At 35.1% G+C, this 20,941-nt stretch overlaps 9 protein-coding genes across 9 annotated transcripts; 2 read left to right on the top strand and 7 right to left on the bottom strand. All coding sequences in view use genetic code 12, as the record gives it.

Moving 5' to 3' along the window:
* Window positions 1-800: 800 nt before the first annotated feature.
* SPAPADRAFT_49565 (glycosyltransferase family 32 protein) lies at window positions 801-1,970 on the bottom strand (the record flags this gene model as incomplete). Its single annotated transcript, XM_007374051.1, has 1 exon — window positions 801-1,970. The coding sequence occupies one exon, from the start codon at window positions 1,968-1,970 to the stop codon at window positions 801-803; it is 1,170 nt and encodes a 389-aa protein (XP_007374113.1).
* A 2,112-nt stretch (window positions 1,971-4,082) lies between these two features.
* Window positions 4,083-7,664, top strand: SLN1 (Sln1p; the record flags this gene model as incomplete). The annotated part of the gene is made up of 1 exon (XM_007374050.1): window positions 4,083-7,664. The coding sequence occupies one exon, from the start codon at window positions 4,083-4,085 to the stop codon at window positions 7,662-7,664; it is 3,582 nt and encodes a 1,193-aa protein (XP_007374112.1).
* A 52-nt stretch (window positions 7,665-7,716) lies between these two features.
* SPAPADRAFT_49563 (uncharacterized protein) lies at window positions 7,717-9,336 on the bottom strand (the record flags this gene model as incomplete). The annotated part of the gene is made up of 1 exon (XM_007374049.1): window positions 7,717-9,336. The coding sequence occupies one exon, from the start codon at window positions 9,334-9,336 to the stop codon at window positions 7,717-7,719; it is 1,620 nt and encodes a 539-aa protein (XP_007374111.1).
* Window positions 9,337-9,681: 345 nt separating this feature from the next.
* Window positions 9,682-10,734, bottom strand: SPAPADRAFT_59959 (signal peptidase complex catalytic subunit; the record flags this gene model as incomplete). Its single annotated transcript, XM_007374048.1, has 1 exon — window positions 9,682-10,734. One exon carries the CDS (start codon window positions 10,715-10,717, stop codon window positions 10,220-10,222), a length of 498 nt encoding a protein of 165 aa, XP_007374110.1.
* A 1,595-nt stretch (window positions 10,735-12,329) lies between these two features.
* On the top strand, window positions 12,330-13,481 carry SPAPADRAFT_59958 (phosphopantothenoylcysteine decarboxylase complex subunit; the record flags this gene model as incomplete). The annotated part of the gene is made up of 1 exon (XM_007374047.1): window positions 12,330-13,481. A coding segment is annotated over one exon (1,152 nt), but the record flags the coding sequence as incomplete, so codon positions are not given.
* A 241-nt stretch (window positions 13,482-13,722) lies between these two features.
* SPAPADRAFT_149525 (acetate uptake transporter family protein) lies at window positions 13,723-14,545 on the bottom strand (the record flags this gene model as incomplete). Its single annotated transcript, XM_007374046.1, has 1 exon — window positions 13,723-14,545. The coding sequence occupies one exon, from the start codon at window positions 14,530-14,532 to the stop codon at window positions 13,723-13,725; it is 810 nt and encodes a 269-aa protein (XP_007374108.1).
* A 493-nt stretch (window positions 14,546-15,038) lies between these two features.
* SPAPADRAFT_65651 (acetate uptake transporter family protein) lies at window positions 15,039-16,391 on the bottom strand (the record flags this gene model as incomplete). The annotated part of the gene is made up of 1 exon (XM_007374045.1): window positions 15,039-16,391. One exon carries the CDS (start codon window positions 15,952-15,954, stop codon window positions 15,163-15,165), a length of 792 nt encoding a protein of 263 aa, XP_007374107.1.
* Window positions 16,392-17,033: 642 nt separating this feature from the next.
* On the bottom strand, window positions 17,034-18,055 carry SPAPADRAFT_59955 (acetate uptake transporter family protein; the record flags this gene model as incomplete). The annotated part of the gene is made up of 1 exon (XM_007374044.1): window positions 17,034-18,055. One exon carries the CDS (start codon window positions 18,036-18,038, stop codon window positions 17,250-17,252), a length of 789 nt encoding a protein of 262 aa, XP_007374106.1.
* A 1,128-nt stretch (window positions 18,056-19,183) lies between these two features.
* On the bottom strand, window positions 19,184-20,110 carry CCE1 (cruciform cutting endonuclease; the record flags this gene model as incomplete). Its single annotated transcript, XM_007374043.1, has 2 exons — window positions 19,184-20,055; window positions 20,083-20,110. 2 exons carry the CDS (start codon window positions 20,108-20,110, stop codon window positions 19,184-19,186), a joined length of 900 nt encoding a protein of 299 aa, XP_007374105.1.
* Between the last annotated feature and the right edge of the window lie 831 nt (window positions 20,111-20,941).

Here is a 20,941-nt window from a genome sequence, read left to right as displayed (position 1 = left end):
GGGCATGGCACACTACGGGCAGACCATAATATACAGGCTTATAAGGTAACTATGTATCTAGTTTGAAAACTTATATTGTGCAAAATAAAGGAGTTGCTGTGGTGTTCATCACCCGTCTTTAATTAGATCTAATCTTGTAGTACAGCAACTTCAAAGAAACTATTTTTGGTAAATTTGAGAGTCACACGACCAGTAGCACTAACTCTGATAAATAAGAGAGAACGAGTTAATAGTTGATATTTCGGGAATATTATTAAGGTTTATAAATTATTATTTGTGCAATATTTGCTTAAATGAGCATTATTCCAAGGTAAATATATAAATATTAGGCAAGAGTCCTATTTTTAGTCAGTTTTGTATAGAATTTGAAACAAGGGTAATAAATATTTTGAATGGATTTAAAAGATTCTAAAATTAATAGAAATTGAAATGTCTTTTATTGGCTTATTCAATTATCTTATGTTTTATCTTTTATAAGTTTTATATTAATTAAATCCAGAGTTGAATTGATGTTATCCCTTATAGGAGATTTGAAGAAAGCTCAAGGATTTGTGAGACAATGAAATCATGTCCGAAAATCATCCTGTCGTATCTTCAACAGAAAAGGAAAACTCTTGTCTACATGACAAATCTCATCACCAAAATAATAATAATATTATGAAACATATCTATTTACACAATTGATAGTATTAATCGAGAGAAGGTGAAACTTTTCCCTATTCCTTATTTTATTCTTTATCCTTTGTTTCTACCTTTTCAAGTTCTCCTGTTACTAGTGATTGTACCACTTCTCCTTGTGCTTACTCGGCCGCATTCGCTTTTTCAACTGCTTCAGCCGCTTCTGCTTTGGCCTTTTCAGCTGCTTTTTCAGCTGCTTCAGCTGCTGCTTTTGCCTCTTGAGCTGCTTTCGCCTTTTGAGCTGCTTTCTTTTTCCATGTCCCCAGGCCCACATGATGGACATATGCCAATGTATCATTCAATGTTGTCCTCAAATGTCTTTTCCCTGGATTCATACATTTCACAGGTAATACCATGGTATCACCAAAAACCATCGGAAGCTGGATATTGGCAAGAAAGTTCTCGTCAATTATTGTCTGATACTCGTTCACGGGATTAAGTTGATAGTTGATATGCTTGAAGCAATGGTCAGTAAATCTCCCCGGCCCAGTCCAATTTATAATATTATTTCCACCATCATTACCAATTGTTTCATTCAACTGCCCATTTTTCTCTCTCCATAATGTATGTTCAATGATTGAACTAATTAGTTCAGCAAGCATGGGATGTCCTTCTTTAACTATGATTGTCCATGTATTAATTTGGGTTCTACGAGCATAATATCTGTACCAATTACTCATACTTTCTTCAATACCTATTACGAGACCCAAGTCAAGTGTTTGGTTCAAGTACATTGGTTGACTCGAGAACCATTCATGAACAGGTTTCAATAGTTTAGTATCCATATCGGCATAAATTCCTCCATATGCGAACAAGATCAAGTATCTTGCGAAATCACACTTGAGAATAACCTCTGGCATGATATTATATGCATGCACGAGATCAGGCACATCCTTATATAGATCAGCTATGATGTCGCCATATTCGGCATTGGTTTTCACAATATAGTCATATTCTGGACTTTGGTCGATCCAGGTTTGATGATAGGTACGATAATCTTCAGGAAATTCAGGATCATCAAGTCCAACATTCCACATTTTCCACACTTTCTTGGGAATAGCTTTTCTAGGATTATAGGGGAACGCCTTGTTTAATTGTTTGAGTACAGTGGTATTATATGAGTGCGTTCCAGGATTTAATGGTTGGAAGTTCATCCCGGTTTTCTTGTAATCTGGATGGTCTTCTAGTTCATAGAAGAATTCATCCTTGGGGGAAATATAGTTAGAATAAGATAGACTCATGGATGGTGCTATTATTCCCAATGATAAGGGATAAAACAATAATGCCAACATGATTATGGCAAGCATGATTTGCCTGAAGTACAAACGACCCGTACGGCTAATTACTTTTATTGGAAGCATAGTCTCTATATGGTTCTGGTAAATAAAAAACTGAATGGTAAAAACGTAAAAAAAGAAATACATTTAAACTTCAAGGCACATATAATTGGAAGTTTAAATAGACAGAAAGGAGTGAATTAGAGATATTTAGACCGTTTGAGGGTTTTGCGTCATGCAAGAAATTTATTCTGTGGCACCACTAGTCCCCGTGCCAAGCTTAAAAGAAACTGCATTGTCGTTGGGTTATAGTTTTTTTGAGCCCCTTCGTCATTCCGCCCAAACAGAACTATCTACGACGATTTCAGACCTGTTGTAATGTCACAGCTCACGCAAAGATGCAGCTTCTCGTGTCGTTCCAGAAGAAACCGCTAAAACTGAAATAATATTTCTTTTTTTTTTTGCCAAAGACAAAATGAGAATCAAACTTTTGAGACAAACCAGTGAGTCAAATATAAGAATATTGTTGAAACTACAGAATCTCAGAAGAGAATGAGGGTGGCATTTCACCTAAAAAATAGTTTGTTAACGACTCTAAGAGCAAAAAAAATTCTTCCCCGTACTTGATAGCTTCATGTTGAAATGTCTTGGAACCATAACGAGGCTTCAAACAATAACAATACGAATTTAACAATAGGACCGAATTTCAAGGAATATCTTGCTACGTGTTGCTTTTTTTTTTTTCACTTATTAATATCAAAACCATGCACTTGAAAATTAACGATTTGACATCTTCTAAAGGGACCCACTTAATAAATTCTTGGCAGTTGGGGCTCATTTTTTTTTCGTTTTGAGATCTATACTTCGGAGGCGGATGCCCAAGGTTTAAACTTACACGAAAATTCTAAAATGCAAAAAAAAATTATTGAATCCTAAATTTATCTTGGCTTCTTTTAAATTCAATACCGTGATAACTTAATTGAAGTACAATATCGAGCTTCTTAATTACCAAAATGTTTTCCATAGTCGCATTAATTGGTTCACATAGGTTTCCTAAACCATGTTATTTGGCCTTGGTAATGCTACCAAATGTCAATTTCGAGTGGTCTAACACCTAGGACGAACCTATTTGGAAAAATACAAGCAACAGTATATGACTGAGAGATCAAATTTTGAAATACTGTAACTGTAGCTTTTGCCCTCCAAAGCAACTATGAACTCCAATATCAATGGACGTGGAACGTTATGTTTGCTTTTTTAAAAGGGGTATTCATACATAAGACCAGATATACATAGGAATATAAATAAAGCACAAGTAGCACTAATTTCAATTAGAAAGGTTTTTATAACCTGATAATTTCTGTTCAAAAGGTCAAATATGGCGATACTTTCGCCTCGTTAAGTACACTGCTATTTTTAGCATCGACATATTGAGGAAAAAAGGCAACAATGCTTGTCGAGATGATTACTAAACAGCATTAAATGTGCCACGAAAAGATTGAACTTAAATTGCGGTAATTATATTAATTACATCACAAAGTTAAACCGAAATATTCCGTAAATCCCTCACGACATAGCTTTATTGACGTATTACGTAAATATATGACATCATGAAATACCCGGGGGAGGAAGTTGGGGAGGGTCATGAGAATTTAACAACTCTACACACGTGACCGCCGTAAAAAAAAGATTGTTTCTTTTTTTGGGGGGTCAGACTTTGATTGAACCTCTTTGGGGCTAAACAATAGACAGAAAGAAATTTGACAACGGCACAAAATAGTAAAACCTTCTTTATTAATCATATTTGTTTCCTTTGTTTTCTCTTATAATCAACACTAGGAAATTTTAAACCTTTACCATCGAAATACTTGTGTGAATAAATAGGGTTAAATCAAAAAAAGCGGCCACACAGATTTTGTCGTCAAACCAGCAACACCTTCAGATCTTACCTTCTGGACAGACAACAACATTAACCTACTCCTATTAGCTTGTTCACAAACCAACCAACCAACCAACCAATCACCCAACAGATAAACAAACATCCGCTAGCTAGATCCTTTACGATATCAGCCTAACTTTCATTCATTTCATGACTCATATAATATAAAACCTTGACACATTACCAATATGAGACGATTAAAGATTGGGATTCGTCCCCAGTTAATTGTTCTCGTTTGCTTTGCATCGTTGTTTTCCCTTTTAATATTGGCTATAGTCACAGGTGTTTATTTTAGTACTAATCTTAACAACCTTCGAAAAGAACGACTAGAAGTTATTGCCCAATTAAAAGCCACCCAAGTTCAACAATCCATAATATATATATCATATCAAGTATTATGGCTTACAAATGTAGAAGCTATCACCACACCTTTATCACAATACAAAGCTGGTAATAATTCCGTTGAAATTTTCAGCAGAGCCCAACAAACATTAGACCAATTAATGGCATCCACGGAATTATTTGCTGCTGCCAAATTATACAATTTAGATTTGGAAGTTATGGCTTCAAGTTATAGTAATTCCACAATAGTATCAGATCCAACGTTATCAGCATTATTCCCATTACATCCGAATGCAACAATCCCAAGCACATTATTAAATCCCCAAGCCGATAGTGACAGTTCAGTATATTTCACAGGTCCTATTGCAAACAACTCTCATGAATTAACAAGTACGTATTTCATGGGCATTACCTTACCAGTATATTCCAATTCTTCCATCATTCTTGATCAACCAAGTGTTTCGGGATATCTTAGTGTCATTGCATCAGCACAAAATATTCAACTTGCATTAAATGCAAATGCAAGTGGTCAACCAGATTATCAAGCAATAGCAGTAAAACCAATATATGGTACGCTTGTTCTGGGAATTGATAACAATTCTGATAATGCACAGAATGATACGAGTGTGCAACCAATTGGGTTTGAAACTGTTTTCCCGGTGTCTAATAGTTTGCTAGAACCGGGTAATATTTATAATATTAACTCGTCATCATCAATAAAAGTTGCTATAGAGAGTAATACAGGATCAAATACAAATGTTCGGTCGTACTCAGGAAATAGAGTAGCTATTGGATTTACGCCGATAAGTATCGATAATGATACAAAATGGATCATTATTGTCGTTCAACAAAGGTCGGTATTCATGGAACCGATAAATACGTTAAAGCGAATAATTATTGGTGTTGTAATTGGAATTGGTGCATTTATGTGTTTGATTACTTTCCCGCTTGCAGTGTGGTTTATTAGACCCATCACCAAATTGAAGTTAGCCACAGAGGCAATTACGCGATATAAAAAGGAGAAAGGAAATAATGGAGGAGGTGGAGGAGCTGATGGTTCTGGAAATGATTATGAACTGATTCCCCTCGCATCAAAAAAGCACACAAGTCGAAGTAATTCAATAAATTCAACACAAACCGGCACAACAAATTCAGTTTATTCAACAGGGATATTATTACCTGCTAGAATCCCAAGATCTAAGAAATTCTTTAAAGATGAATTAACGGAATTATCTGAAGCATTTAATATCATGACGGAAGAATTAGATAAACAGTACACTCATTTAGAAGATCGAGTTAAATTAAGAACTAAGGAATTGGAGGCTAGTAAGATTGAAGCTGAAGCTGCCAATGAAGCCAAAACCGTTTTCATTGCAAACATATCTCATGAATTGAGGACACCACTTAATGGGATTTTAGGTATGACATCTATTGCTATGGAAGAAGAGGATCAGACAAGAATACAAGATTCGTTAAAATTAATTCATAGATCAGGGGAATTATTATTACATATCTTGACTGAATTGTTGACCTACTCGAAAAACACATTGAACAGATCCAAATTGGAAAAATCCAATTTCCAAATTCTTGAAATTGTTTACCAAATTAAATCAATTTTTAATAAGTTAGCTCAAGATCAGCGAGTTAACTTCAAGATCTTTGTCAAGCCTAATTTCTTTAGAAAATTGATTATTTATGGAGATTCCAATAGAATTATTCAGATTGTCATGAATTTAGTTTCAAATTCCTTAAAGTTCACTCCTGTTGATGGTTCTGTCGACGTTACGTTTAAAATATTGGGTGAATATGATTTAGAACGATCACAGCGAGAGAATTTCACCAAGGTTTATATAATGAACGAAACACCTTCTAATGAGCTGACTACAAGTATATCATCGAAACGAGGAATATTCAAGAGGAGAAAGAAAGAAGCTGAACAAAAGGAAGATATTCTTAACCAAGACGATGTAATGAGTATAATAACATTATCTACACAAGAATACGAAAACAAAATATTTGAATCTCAATTTAATAATAAATCATTACCAGAAATTCCAATACCATCAAGCAGTTCATCCAATGAAGGAGAAGTGCCAAGTAAGGATTCCTCATACATTGATGAGAAACAACAGAGTGTTTCTTCAGGAACTGATTCTACTCATCTGATTACCGATGAAAAAGGTGGCGAACTAGCTCCAATTACTTCACCAACCTCCTCCCAACGCCAACAGATCAATATAATTCCTCAACCGGAATTCAAAGGATATCCTACTTTTGAAAAGAAGCCATTGGTTGATCCTACCAATATTTCAAATAATGAGATTATCAAGAATAACAAGACTTATAGAATGAGAAAATTATATAACCCCAAGACGTGGGTGATTCAAATTGATGTTACTGATACTGGACCAGGTATTGAACCTGCATTACAAGAAAAAGTGTTTGAACCATTTGTACAAGGTGATCAAACATTATCTAGAAGTTATGGAGGTACCGGGTTAGGATTGTCTATTTGTAAACAATTGGCTACTATGATGAAGGGAACTTTAACCTTAAAATCTACCATTGGGCAAGGCTCTACTTTCACATTAACTATCCCAATACCTCAAACTGGAGAGATTATTGTGGATCCAGAAGACTTGAATGATTTCTGCGATGATGAATTCAACCCTAATGCTAAAGTTAATAGAAGGGTTGTATTTGAAGATGATGAAAATCTCGAAAGTAACAGAGATTCAGAAAGTCAAGATGAAGTTGCTTCCAGTCCATTAAAATTTGCCAATAGCAATAAATCATTTGAATCGAAACCACCATTATATACACGCAGCTCAACTGGTACGGCCAATTCCGGGGGTGACAGTAAGAAATCAACCAGTGATCATAATAGCACTTTGCTTGATGAAATTTCTCATTTGAAGATCCTTGTGGCTGAAGATAATCTTGTGAATCAAGAAGTTATTAGACGAATGTTGAAATTAGAAGGATTTAATAATATTGCCATGGCATGTAATGGAGCTGAAGCTATTAGTCTTGTTAAGGAATCAATTGAACAGGATGACGTGTTTGATTTAATATTTATGGATATCCAGATGCCAAAGATTGATGGATTGTTGGCTACCAAGATGATTAGAAATAATTTACATTACAACAATCCAATCATTGCCTTGACGGCATTTGCAGATGAAAGCAATGTTCGAGAATGTTTGAACAATGGAATGAGTGGATTCTTGTCTAAGCCAATCAGACGAACCAATTTAAGAAAGATTATTGTTGAATTTAGTCCTGTGTTGTTGAATGAAACTGTGATTACTCCACAGACACACCATAGTAATGAAGAAAAACGGTTAGGATATGGAACTTCATACATTCCTCCCAATAATAATTCTCATGATACTACAATGTCACCAAGTATAGATCAATTGACATAAAAGTATGATGTCTTTGTATATTAGAAAATAGGGATATTATAAATATAGTAAATTAACAATTAGTAGGTTTGGTTCTTTCAAATGGAGTATACATAAGTTCCAACTCTGGATAATCATTACTTAAGGTGATATTATGTAACCTTGCATTCCCAGTAAGATTTACTTTAGATAAATTTGGGTAGATTTGTCTAGTTATTGGAAATATATCTTTATTCAAGTAAGTGAATGCATTAAATGACAAATCAAGGTATTTCAATGGTAAGTTTGTAAACAACTTACCAGAAAACAGTCTTAAATTGGAAAGTTTGTTATTAGACAAGTCGAGATACTCCACACAAGATTTGGGCAAATGTTTCAGATGTTGGTAATCAGCTTCTAAATGTTCCAAATCTTCATTGGTAATATTACATCCTTGTAAATGCAATTCTGTCACATGAAAGAATATATAGTTGGATATATCCCTTCTGTTAAATCTATAAATCGATGATAATATGGTTCTATTGTATGAAAGGTTTAAAGTGGTAATATGAGACACCCTCTGGGGAATTTCGAAATCTTGCGGGTAATTATAGGATAGATCAAGATACTTCAAGAATTTAATTCCTTCAATATTGGTGAATTTTGATATACCTTTGTCGTGTAGTATCAACGAGGTTAAAGTATCTGGGAAGGTGATATCACTAAATCTAAACCTATGGGTTTTCAATTGCTCGAATTTCATGATGAAAGTGGATAAGTTTGGGAATATAGTCGACAAATCTAAATCTTCGATATTACCAAATTCATTATTACTTAAATCTAACCAAGCCAACCTTGGTAGGCCCATTGGAGAAATTATGTCAATAAAATCCGGAAAATTTGACAAATGGGCTTTTGAAATTGACAATTTTTGTAAATTGGGACATTTAGTTAAGAAATGTCCTAGATACACTAGATTTGCAATCGGACCATTGCACAAGAATTGAGTGATATTTAGTGGAATTGAACTTAACTTTATAGTTATTGGTAACATGCTAATATTATTAATTTTCAATTCTTGCAACTTGTCATTGACTTTAAATTCAATCAGCCTATAAGTTGGGGTATAATGTCTAAATTCAAATTGATTAAGGTTTGACAAGTCGATGGTTAAGTTCTGGTCAATTGAACTTTCATATTCCAAAATTAGATTAACAAAATTATTACTCAAATCAAAAATTTCACCAATCATGGGCCATATGATATGAGTGAACTTCCTGACAGTATGATTGAAATCAGACTCGTAGTTCAAATAAATCTTAATTTTCTTATACTTGAGAATTTGCAAAAACTGCAAACTTTCAAATTGGAATTGGTCTAAGAAAATCTGCACAACATAATTTTGAATATATTTGTGTCTATCATACCACGACAAGAATAAATCCTTATTGGCATAGTTGTAGTAAATATGCCAGAAATATGGGCCTTTAGTTATCTCGTAATCATGGCTAGAAGTAATTACACTTTCACAGTTTTTCCTTTTTCCAATAGTCAAATGAATTAAGCTTCGCTTGTTTAAAACTTGCTGAGCAACGTCATGGGTTGACTTATAGAAAAGGAAGTTGTAGATATCATGTACCGCTAGGAAATTATGGTCTAATATTTTAAAGATAATGTCATCAGGACATTCCTTTAATAATTCAATGTTAAACATTGTTGTTGAGGTTATATCATTTGTGTGAACTAATAGGATGTATTAAAAGGGGTAATGTTTACAGGAAAAGATAAGATATTTATTCGCCACTGATGACCGCCAGATGAGATTTTAGTCATTTCTGGGAATGATCCAGATTCATTGTGTGATTATTTTTTAGACTTTTTTTTTGCTGCTCATTTTCTTATCAGCTCATTACATCATCCCTTTTTTTATTTTTGTGGTTTCAACGTAGGCCATTAAAGTTATACGGAGAAGTGATTCATTTGTAGGCGAAGCCATCGAATCAGCATAAAAACCGCTGGTCGTATGTATACGTAGTAAATGTTATTGATACCACTGTTTCATGACACATTTCAAAGATACCCATTCGGTCACGCAAATTGCTGCACTTTTTTTTTGTTGCTTCAAGGTGGTCGCTAGACGAGAAGCCACCGCTACCAATTACTTAGTTTAGACTTTGCTATTATAACAACAACTCGTACCTGCAATTGTTGACATAGGGAACTAAACCAATTTTGCATAATCATTATGTGAATAAAATGTGAATTAGAGCAAATTTAGTTTGTCTAGATTATTTAAACCAGTATTAAGTGAGCAAAAGGCACGTTAGTAATCCACCTTTTATATACCTGGGTACGCCCGTGCTTTTACCTGAAAGTAAAAATTGACCTGACATTGTTCACATAGTTAGATATATCTCAAATATAGTTTTTGGACAACACTTTCAGGTTTGGTAATTTACTTGAAGAATCGAGAACGGGGTAGGTAAATCTCCTTTAACTTGCTACATACACTAGAATTTCTACAATACCACACAAGCACAGACATAGAAAGAATACAAGAACACTTAATGAACTATATTTATATTAATATGTAGAAACTATTCAAAAAAAACACTAGATAGACCAACTAAGCCCAACAAACCATATTTGAAATAAATATTTTCACTAATTAAAATAGTAATATAGCCAATGAATGGCAAGTATCCCTTAACAGTACCAATTAAATCTTCCTTTCTATTCAAATAGCTTTGCTTCTTAGCATATAATGATAAATCGTCAACAGCATTATTATCCCCCTTAGTTAAAAGTAATTGTTTTTCCAGATTATGATGCTCACGTAAAACACGGTGGACAATAGGTATAGACTTTCCTTCAATTTCATAAACTACAATATCACCAACTTTCTGTTGCTTGTCTCTATTCCAAAGGAACAATATATCACCTCTTTGGAAAGCTGGTTCCATAGATCCTGAAAGAACAACCACAATTGGTGAGTGTGAGTTGGTGACTATACCCAATGTTTTCCAAGCAACAAAGGCAGAACTAAACACATATGCAAGGGTTAAGAATTGAGTTATTTGTTGACGAAGATTCATATTGATATGTATATTCTAGAGAACAAAACTGTATGGTTACTATTTTCAACACCGTGTTTTTTCTTTGTATTAAGAAAATTCAGTGTCGAAAATAATTGTCGTAAAAAAATACTACTGTCGCAAGCGCAACCGGGGCTACATATGCTTCCTTGGATCATCAGACAAGAATACCCTCTTCAGTACTTTGAAACAAGAGTAAAACCCAAAATGATAGCATTTACTACAAATCCAAACTCGTGGTAATCAACTGTGGTAATCAACCGTGGTTTGGTAAAAAGTGTTCTTTCAGAGCTCATTGAACATAATATAACCGCTTAATTATTTACTTTCCCAATTACAAAATACCATAATGTTCTTTCCATCTATAAAAAAGATAACCTATAGGCGGATACTATACAGAAATGGAAACATTTCACTGGCCACAGCGCCAATATTAGCCGATTGTTTTCGGATCAATTTTTATTCCAAAAATAAACCATAGTAAAAACACAAGTGAGACCCCCAAAAAATTTTTATTTTTTTTTTTCCCTTTCCTTTTCTTTCCTTTAACGCTGCGTTAAAAAAAAATCACCCACAAATTTTATATAGGCAGAAAAAAAATTTAAGATCCTTTGCCTCTCCCACTTTAACACATTCATAACTGAATCCAGAGACTTTTCACCCTTTCAAAGACTCTCAATCTACTAGCCACTTAGACGATCAACACCCAGTTACAAAGCTAATACTTGTATACTTTCAATCCTTCATGACTGAACCTGCATCAGAAGATTATTCGCCTTTACCTGATCCGATGGGTGAGGCACTTTCACCAAAACAATCTAGACAACAACCAATTCTCAATACTTCAACCGCGTCAACCGACAAACAACAATCAGCTCCAGCTCCAGCTCCAACTACTGATGAATCTGTGGGTCAACTACGGCAACTGCTTCAACAGCAGCTTCAGGTCAACCCGCCTCCAGCCAAACCAATTACTAAGCTTGAATCACCTAGGATCTTAACTAATACTAAAGGGGTAGCAAGTACACTGCAATCTCCAATAACACCAATTCAATCAGCAACAGGTTCAAATTCTTCAGGTACCCCACTCCGGAATCCAAGTGTATCCTTTGGAGATTTAGAGTCCCAGGAGCGAATTAGAAGATTTACTATTTCGGCCCAACCTTCTGCCACCAATGTGATGCAAGAAAATGCACCTCACAGCCAACAACCACAAGCTCCACAACAGCATCAACAGCAGCAACAACAACAAGCATCACAACCTGGATCAAATGTTCCTTCAAGAAATACATCGGTTAAAACCAATACTTCAACAAATGACGTATTGTCTTTTTTAGTCAATTCGCATGCACCTTCACCAAGCAAGTCATATCCAAACCCCCACCTTCATCAATTACAAACTGGAGGGTTGGCTAAGGACAGTGCTATGTCACCAATTACTCCGGGTGTAGGAGATACCCCTGTTGAGGCTGGAGATATGAGTCGGGTGTTTAGTTTTGAACAGAAACCAGAATCTATAAGGATTGCTTCTCCTAGCCCACCACCTAGCGCCTCCCCGGCAGTACCGATTAAGATTAATGGTACTAACAGTAACAATTCATCCCGACGAAGCTCAATTAAAAAATCTAATAAGACAATTGTTGCATCACCAGTGGGTCCACCAGTCCCATTCCAACAATATTTGACCAAGCAAGACGACGGGAAATTCCATATATTATTAGCATGTACTGGATCAGTTGCCACTATTAAAATGCCACAAATAATTGATAAATTATTTCAAATCTTTACCACCAATAAGGTTTCCATCCAGTTAGTGTTGACAAAATCCGCTAGTCATTTTCTCCGTGGGTTGAAGATTCATAATGATGTAAAGATTTGGCGTGATGAAGATGAATGGGCAAATTTCAATGAACCTTCAAGTACAATTACTCCATCTACTCTGACTTCTAATTTAAATCCTAAGAAACCCAAGAATCCATATGACAGATTGATTCTCCATAATGAATTGAGAAGGTGGGCTGATATTATGTTGATTGCTCCTCTTTCCGCAAACACCTTGGCCAAGATTTCCAATGGTATAGCAGACAATTTATTAACTTCAATAGTTAGATCTTGGTCACCTTCTATTTCAGGTCAAGCTGTTAAGAAGCCTATAATTGTTGCTCCAGCAATGAATACATTTATGTATACCCATCCAATTACCGCAAAGCAAATTAATATTATTACTTGTCCTGATTTTGGGATTGAGGTTTTGAAGCCGGTCGAAAAAGTATTGGTTTGTGGTGATATCGGTATGGGGGGTATGAGAGAATGGACTGAAGTTGTAGATATTTTAAGAAGAAAGATTATTGCGATAAAGGCAGAAAAGAAGAGACAGGGTGATTTACTCGAAGAAGATGAGAATAATGATGAAGATGATGATGAAGAAGATGAAAATGAGGACGATGAAAATGAAGACGATGATGAAGAAGATGATGATGACGACGACGACGAGGATGATGATGACGACGACGAAGAAGAAGATGATGATGAACAAAGGAATGAGAATATCGACAACAACCAAATATCCACACAAGGTTCATCATCAAATGACAAAATCAATGATGATGATGAAATTTTGTTTGAAATAACAACAGATGATCAGGATGAATCGCAACCAAATGATAACCACGATTCCCTCAGTTTAAGACCAACTGATTCAGTCAATTCTCATCATCATCAACAGAAAATCACTATTCCTAAGGAAACACAGAATATTATTTAAACAAAAAAAACAGAGTCTGGAGGTTGAATTTATGGCATTATTTAAAAAAAAAGTTGTAGGGTATTTATTAAGGTTAGTTTCACAATGTAGCGTATATTTAATTCATATTTGCTGATTTCATTAATCTGTCGTATATTAATAGTAGTAGTAATGGTAAAAATAATAAAGAGAAAAAGCTATATAAAACAAAAGTACCGGCCCCATGTAGTGAAGAATTGAAAGTCATAATTCATAACAGTGTTCATTTCTTCTTGGAAAACATTGAAATTGGAAATTCAGAGAACTGGAAATATGAATTTTGCTTAGTGGCCATACCAACATATGCATTATAGAATCCAGATGCTGCGGTGAACATACCAAAATAGTTACCAGCTAAAGTACATGTTGGACTATTGACCATAGCACCAATACTTTGTAGGAAGAAAGTCATAAAGATGAACACAAATAATGACACAAATGAAAGTGTAGACTTGAAAGTTAAAATCAAAAACATTAATGCAAGAATAGCCCAACCCATCAAATAAAATCCAATTGCATTTTCTAATTGAGTAGGGTCTTCAGTTATATATGCTTCCATGATTCCAAAGCTTGGTGTCATCATGGCACCGTAACTAAACCAGAAACAGCCAAATGAAACTAAAGAAGTAGCAGCAAAGGTATTTCCATGAATCATTTCCCAGATACCAGAGGTAACTTGACCAACACCACCATAAAACAAAGCTAACGAAACAGCAACATTAGGAATCATTACTCCCTTGGCATGGAGACCATATAAACTCATAACAAGAGTACTAACAGCAAATGCAGCCAACCCCAAAGGTGCAGGGTTAGCAATATGGTGAGGCGAAGGAGGGTGAAGACCTGGGTTTAAAGAACCAGCAAATGCACTCATTAATTCATGACGATAGTATTTTGTTCTACCGATTATAACAAATTCATTACCATCACCTGTAGTTTGAATTTTAGCAATTGGAAAATCAGCAGAGTTGATGGATGCTGCGTTAGAGGAAACTGAATGGAGTGAATCAGATGTATTATCCTTGGATGACATGTTTGTTGAATCCAAAGACATTTTCAGCTTGTTGAAGGAAAGTGATGAAGGTATTTATATCTTTCAAATTACTCCTCTTTCAACTACGCCTCAGGGCATCAAAAATGATCCTCTTGGCGCTCCCTGAAACAAATGATTATCAAATCAAACACGACTCCATGCAGAGGGGACTACAGCTTGTTTTGTCCTTTTGTTACGAGAATTTGAACAATAGTAGGTTGTTTTTTTTTTTTGCGCTAGTGCCTTTGCACCCAATATTTTGCGGATAATTTTATTGTTCCGGTTTTTTGCGTGTACACAATTTCATTCACTTCCCTCCCCCCACCAACTTGGGTGTCAGATACGAGCAACAACATTCACACACAAAGTCGGAGACATTTGCGGGGGGTATTGTTTTTCTGTTAAACATTTATCCAGACAAAGTGATTCTCTTGCAAGATGTAAGCCAGGAATTCGGCTTAGGATCCCGTTAATGTATGCGGGTGAGAGGCACGTATAAGACAGAAGTACGTGTAATCATGTATATTTTAGTAGTAACGAAAAACAAGTAAAATCAAAATTAAAGAGATTAACAAGGCGGCCCCATTCCCTTGACTAAGATTTAGATCAACTAAATCGTATAGTAATTAATTAGTGCTGTGAACTTAACGGACCAACAGGAACGGAAAAATAACTATTTTCCTTCAAGGACACTTCCGCTAATCCATTATACATTCCTGCGATCCCAGTAAAAATACCAAATACTTGACCTGCATAAGTAACATTGGCATTCCCGACCATTGCTCCGATAGATTGTAATAAAAATGTCATTGAAATACAAACAAATAAGACTGCAATCGAAACAGCAGCCTTTAAAGTTAACGTGGTGAGTCCGATAGCCAAAATTGCATACCCCATTAGCAAAAATCCTATAGCGTTTTCAAATTGATCCATGTGTTCAGCATAGGCAGCTTCAATTCCAAAACTTGGAATAAGAATAGCAGCATAACTGAACCAGAACATTGCAAATGAAAGCATAGCTGTAGCACCAAATGTATTTCCAATAATCATTTCACCAATTCCACAAATAACTTGCCCAGTTCCCCCAACAAATATAACCATACCAACAATAGCATTAGATATGGTTATCCCTCCAGCATGGACTCCATAAAGACTCATGATAAAACAAGTTAATCCAAATGTTAACATACCAACTGGAGCAGGATTACCTATTTTGTTTGCAGATACGGGAGTGATACCCAAATTTAATGTTGGACCAAATACAGACATTAACTCATGGGTGTAGAATTTTTGGTTACCAAGAATCACGAATTCATTATCGGTTACAACTCTAGTGACTGTTTTGCTTATTGATGATGAAGAGCTTTCTTCAAACGAAGATGACAAGTCTCTAATAGAGTAGACTTCTTGATCTTTGGACATTAGGAAATAATAGTGAACAAATTTCTTTCAGTTTCTTGAAGAGGTAACTTCCAAGTTTTTATATGGAATTCCCCAGATCAGGAAGTGAAATATTACAAGTAAAGACAGTTCTTGTAATATACGTTTGTTGTTAAGTCTGATTAGTAGCCACCCCCACAAGATTTGCACCCAAATATTGCCGGTAGTAACAGAAAAAAAATAACCCTCTCGGAGTTGTTCAAAGTTTGCCGATCAATAGAATTTCTTTTGTTTGTGTTGCTTCCTTGCATATTAGCACATATTGCCAAATAGGTACTATTGCTCTTCAGGTGACAATTTGCCACTGAACTAGTTATTAGGTTTGTATCGGGTATATTGAGGTCTTTTGCCAACCTCTTCGAACTTTATCGACCACCCACAAAAAAAGAAATCATAGTAATTAGTTATCAAACCTAATCGGCTAGATAAATGTTTCTTTTTCGACACATTCCTTATCAGAGCCGATTATGAGGAGAACTCCCACTTTCCCCACAAGTGGTAATATCAAGTAGGAATGTTCACTGCCCCACCATTACAGTAGATATGGAATTATAGGTAATTGTTCGCATACAATCAAAGTGGGATTTTCAAGGAACGCCCATTTTGCGGGGTAGGTGGAGAATAATATTCCCCCCTCCAAAAAAATTTCACTCGAAAAAGAAATTGTATGGAATAAGATACAATGAAGATAATATGTGCGGCAAATGCATTACAATGTATCCTTTCCCCCAAATTCACAAGTTATCTCCTATTCTGCTGTATAATAATCAACAGATTCACCTCTGAAGAACAGATCTATCACCTGCATCACCAGCAGCAGTTCGAATGTTAAATATATGAAATTGTTCAAGGAAGTGATAAGTTCTGCCTTTGAATTCAACGATATATCCCTGTTACCTGTTTATTATTATCTCTTCTGTTTTACCTTTCAACTGTTTCTCGCGTAAGTAGTTAAAAATATCTTGGCACCCTGAACAAAATGAATAACTTTATATCCTACCATCCAGATATGGCGTAAGTTCATGTAGCTCAGTGCAAAAGAAAGCGAACTTTGTACTAACTTTTTTTACACCTAAATAATGATGGAGACAAATTTAATCTTTATCGTATGTAACCAAGTTGCAATAGAACATGGATAAGAGACTTACAACAATTTGTTTTCCGTAATCCATATATAGTAGTAATTATTAGTTAAACAAAAACATCAAAGAGTCCCCCCGCTATCCCGACCCTTTGGTTGAAGAATTCTAATCTGAACATTTAAATATTGCAAATCTCTAATGATGGGAATTTAAAGGTCCAACAGGAAGGGTAAAATAAGTAGTTTCTTTGAGTGCCAAGTCTACTAAACCATTATACATACCTGAAAGACCAGTGAAAATACCAAATATTTGGCCAGCATAAGCTACATGGGAATTTCCTGTCATAGCCCCTATTGATTGTAGCAAAAATGTCATGGTAATACAGACAAATAAAATGAGAATGGAGATAGAAGCCTTAAATGTGAATGTAGTTAACCAACTAGCTAAGATTGCATAACCCATTAACAAAAATCCAAGGGCATTGTTGAATTGGTCCATATCCTCGGCGTATGCTTCTTCAATTCCAAAACTTGGAATAAGAACTGCACCATAACTAAACCAGAAGCTTGCAAAGGAAAGCATAACTGTAGCACCAAATGTATTTCCAATAATCATTTCACCAACCCCACAAAGAGCCTGGCCTGTACCACCAACAAATATAAGCATCCCTACAACAACATTAGATACGGTTATACCCCCTGCATGGACTCCATAAAGACTCATGATAAAACAAGTTAATCCAAATGTTAACATACCAACTGGAGCAGGATTACCTATTTTGTTTGCAGATACGGGAGTGATACCCAAATTTAATGTTGGACCAAATACAGACATTAACTCATGGGTATAGAATTTTTGGTTACCAAGAATCACAAATTCATTATCGGTTACAACTTTTGTAATTGTCTTGTTTATCGATGAAGTGCTTTCATCGAATGAAGATGGCAAGTCTCTGATGGAGTCTACTTCTAAATTTTTGGACATTCTCAATGTTGTTGAATAAAATTGTTTCTAAACACATATTTCGAGAATAATTTACTAGGTTTATATACTGAAATATCTAGTATAACAAGGACTAAATTCCATCGAAAAGGGTTTTTTGCAATAGGTATCTGTCCCTTAGATTTTTTTTGGGGGGCCCCACAAGATTTGCACCCAAAAGCCGAGCCTGATTAAAAAAAAAAACCTTTTATTGTTTTAAGTCTCAGATTAAAGGAAGCAGTGTTAAGGTTAGCTCTTGTTAAAGTTTGTATTAATTACAAATCGAAAATACTTAAAAGTATGATATTTCTTCTGAATTAGTGTCTTATAGAATGGTGAAAGACCTTAGTCCTCCCATTGAAGCATCCAAGTCAATAGTCAATCCAATTAGCAAATCTAAGGTAGTTTTTCTTGTAATGCACAGTGTTTCAAAATCCCGTTATCACAATTAACAGACTTCCCCACAAGAGTTTATAACTCCATGTAACTATCTCTGTTCCACCGTTTAAACAACCTTGGAATTGTGTTGCAACAATAGTGGTCTGAAATTTTCGTGAACCGGTTTGTGGGGTTAGTGGGGAAGATTTTCCGGACAATAAAACATTGTTTTTGCCCCGAACGAAAGTATCTGGATCGGAGATTACAATATTGACCCGAATACTAGTAGATATTTATATTTCTAGGGGACTACTTCTAGGTCTTTTTACTAATTCTATAGCCAAATTCCCCCTAAAGATATAGTTAGGTGTATATCGAGGAGATAAATCTTTAGGCGTAGATTAATTATTTCTATACTAAAAAGGATTTGCACGTCTGAATTTTAGATCTCTTTCTCTTTCTTTTACTGGTCAAAACACAGTCTAGAGTATCTGGGTAAAATATACGGCCGTACATTTCTTTTGATTTTATCATTTCATGCGATACCTGAAGTGGGCAAACTTGGGTTAAAGTCCGATGGAAAACACACAAGCCAGTTCGCATTGTTACCACGTTATTCTAACACGTTCGCTTCCCCACCTACTATTATATTCAGGAATATAACCGAGACTGAACCTAATAGGGAAGTGGAACAGCGGCCATACCAACCAATTTCAAAATCAGCTTATAATCCTCTTATAATGCCTGCTTCTTGGTAATCTAAATTTCCATCAAATCAATTCCTTAAAATCATCTTTTACTTCCAAATCATATTTTTCAATTATTGGCCTTATCAAGTGTAAATGAATTTTGTTCTTTTCTTCTACAAAGCCAGTGAGTTCTCTACCATCATCTTCGATCCAGTTAGAAAGGTCTCTCAAATGTCCTAATGTGCAGTTTAAAGTTAGGTTATATAATAGGCTGTCTATCAAATCATCAGTCTTTTGCTTACGATCCAACCCTAAATAATCTAAAAGGTTTCTATTGGACAATTGAGAATTGAAGCTAGGAAGAGTAAACAATACATCTAGCCAATTATATGTTAACTCCATTCTCATAACCTTGGTACTCTTAAGTTTCTTCATAGATTCTTTGTTGATGAATCTATTAAACCAAAAACTAATCATTTGATTTGAAGTCATGGGTATTATTAGTCCTGGATATCGCTTACTAAATATTAAATTCTCCAAGGTATGATTAAGTAATGCATTAGGTAATGTAGATGAATTATTATTCGATCGAGTTCTTTGAGATTCAATAACCACCAAATCAGCCCAAGGTAGTAGTTTGTCATCTATCATCTTGGATGCAATATGGTTCAAGTATCTTTTCTTGTCTAGTAATGATTCTTTATGAAGCATGGGTGAATATGACATGCCATATTTAGCATCCAAATTAATCTTATCCCATTTCGTTATTGTCAATGGAAATGAAGAGCCCTCTGATTTACAATATGAAAAATTCTTAATACCAACATCAATGGCAAGAGTAGTTCGATTCGTGCTTTTCAATACGTGTCCATTATAGAAATCGATACTTGACTTAATTCCGAGAATTCTTTCTGATTTAACAGTTGAAAAAATAGGACATCCACAAAGTAATGCTATTTGATTGAGAGTACTAACCTTACTACCCTTCAATAATTCCAGTATGGACATTGCGGCTCATGAAATAAAACCGTTGCAGCAATCTTAACTCTGGTTTGTTTACAATAATTACGGAAGGGGGTCGTGTACCGCGCCTGAAATTGGCATCCATCGCCTGTAACAACCAGGAATGTAAGGCATCTGTCGGTTTGAATCCCGATGCAAAATGACATGTTTAGATTGTTCACTACATGAAACGGATTTCGGATAATGATTGCTACGTGTGTCAAGTTAGATATCTAATTTATTACATCATGGTAATTTTTATTCCGAAATATCTGCAAAAAAAAAGTAAAATAATAAATGATATCATCGTTGGAACATATAGCCGGAAATAACAACGGAAATAGCAAACGTAAACATGAAAAGAAACTTCGGTAGCTTCTATGGGTGAGTTTCAACAACTACGGCATTCGCTTTGCTGTGTTTGAAAGCTTGCCACTCAGCAAGCAAAATCAGCGATAACAGCTGTAGATTGCAAAATGGTTGCACTTTGTCACAAATCACCCAATTTGTGGTAATTAGCCTACCTGTTCAAACTACACAGGCAAAACAAAACTACAAAAAATAATAAAAAAAAACTAAAGGCGGTTCACACGCACAGAATAATCACGTCGATCTGATGCAAGTTCCAAAGTACTATACATGACAATGGTCATGGAATATGGTTGCAAGTCGCGATGAGATCGAATTAAGTAATAGTTGCATCCGTTTAAGGGGTATAGGATAGGAACTAAAAGAAAAAAAAATAATAATCATAAAAAAGAAACAAACTAGAAAAATTCATCTCTGCACCTGCATACAAAAAAGGAGAAGAAAAAAAAATGTTTAAAAATAGCAACA

The sequence above is a fragment of the Spathaspora passalidarum genome (assembly GCF_000223485.1).
Source record: "Spathaspora passalidarum NRRL Y-27907 unplaced genomic scaffold SPAPAscaffold_2, whole genome shotgun sequence".
NCBI classification, from domain to species: domain Eukaryota; kingdom Fungi; phylum Ascomycota; class Pichiomycetes; order Serinales; family Debaryomycetaceae; genus Spathaspora; species Spathaspora passalidarum.
The sequence above is the reverse complement of the archived record's forward strand: the minus strand, read 5'-3'. Positions and strand labels throughout refer to the sequence as shown.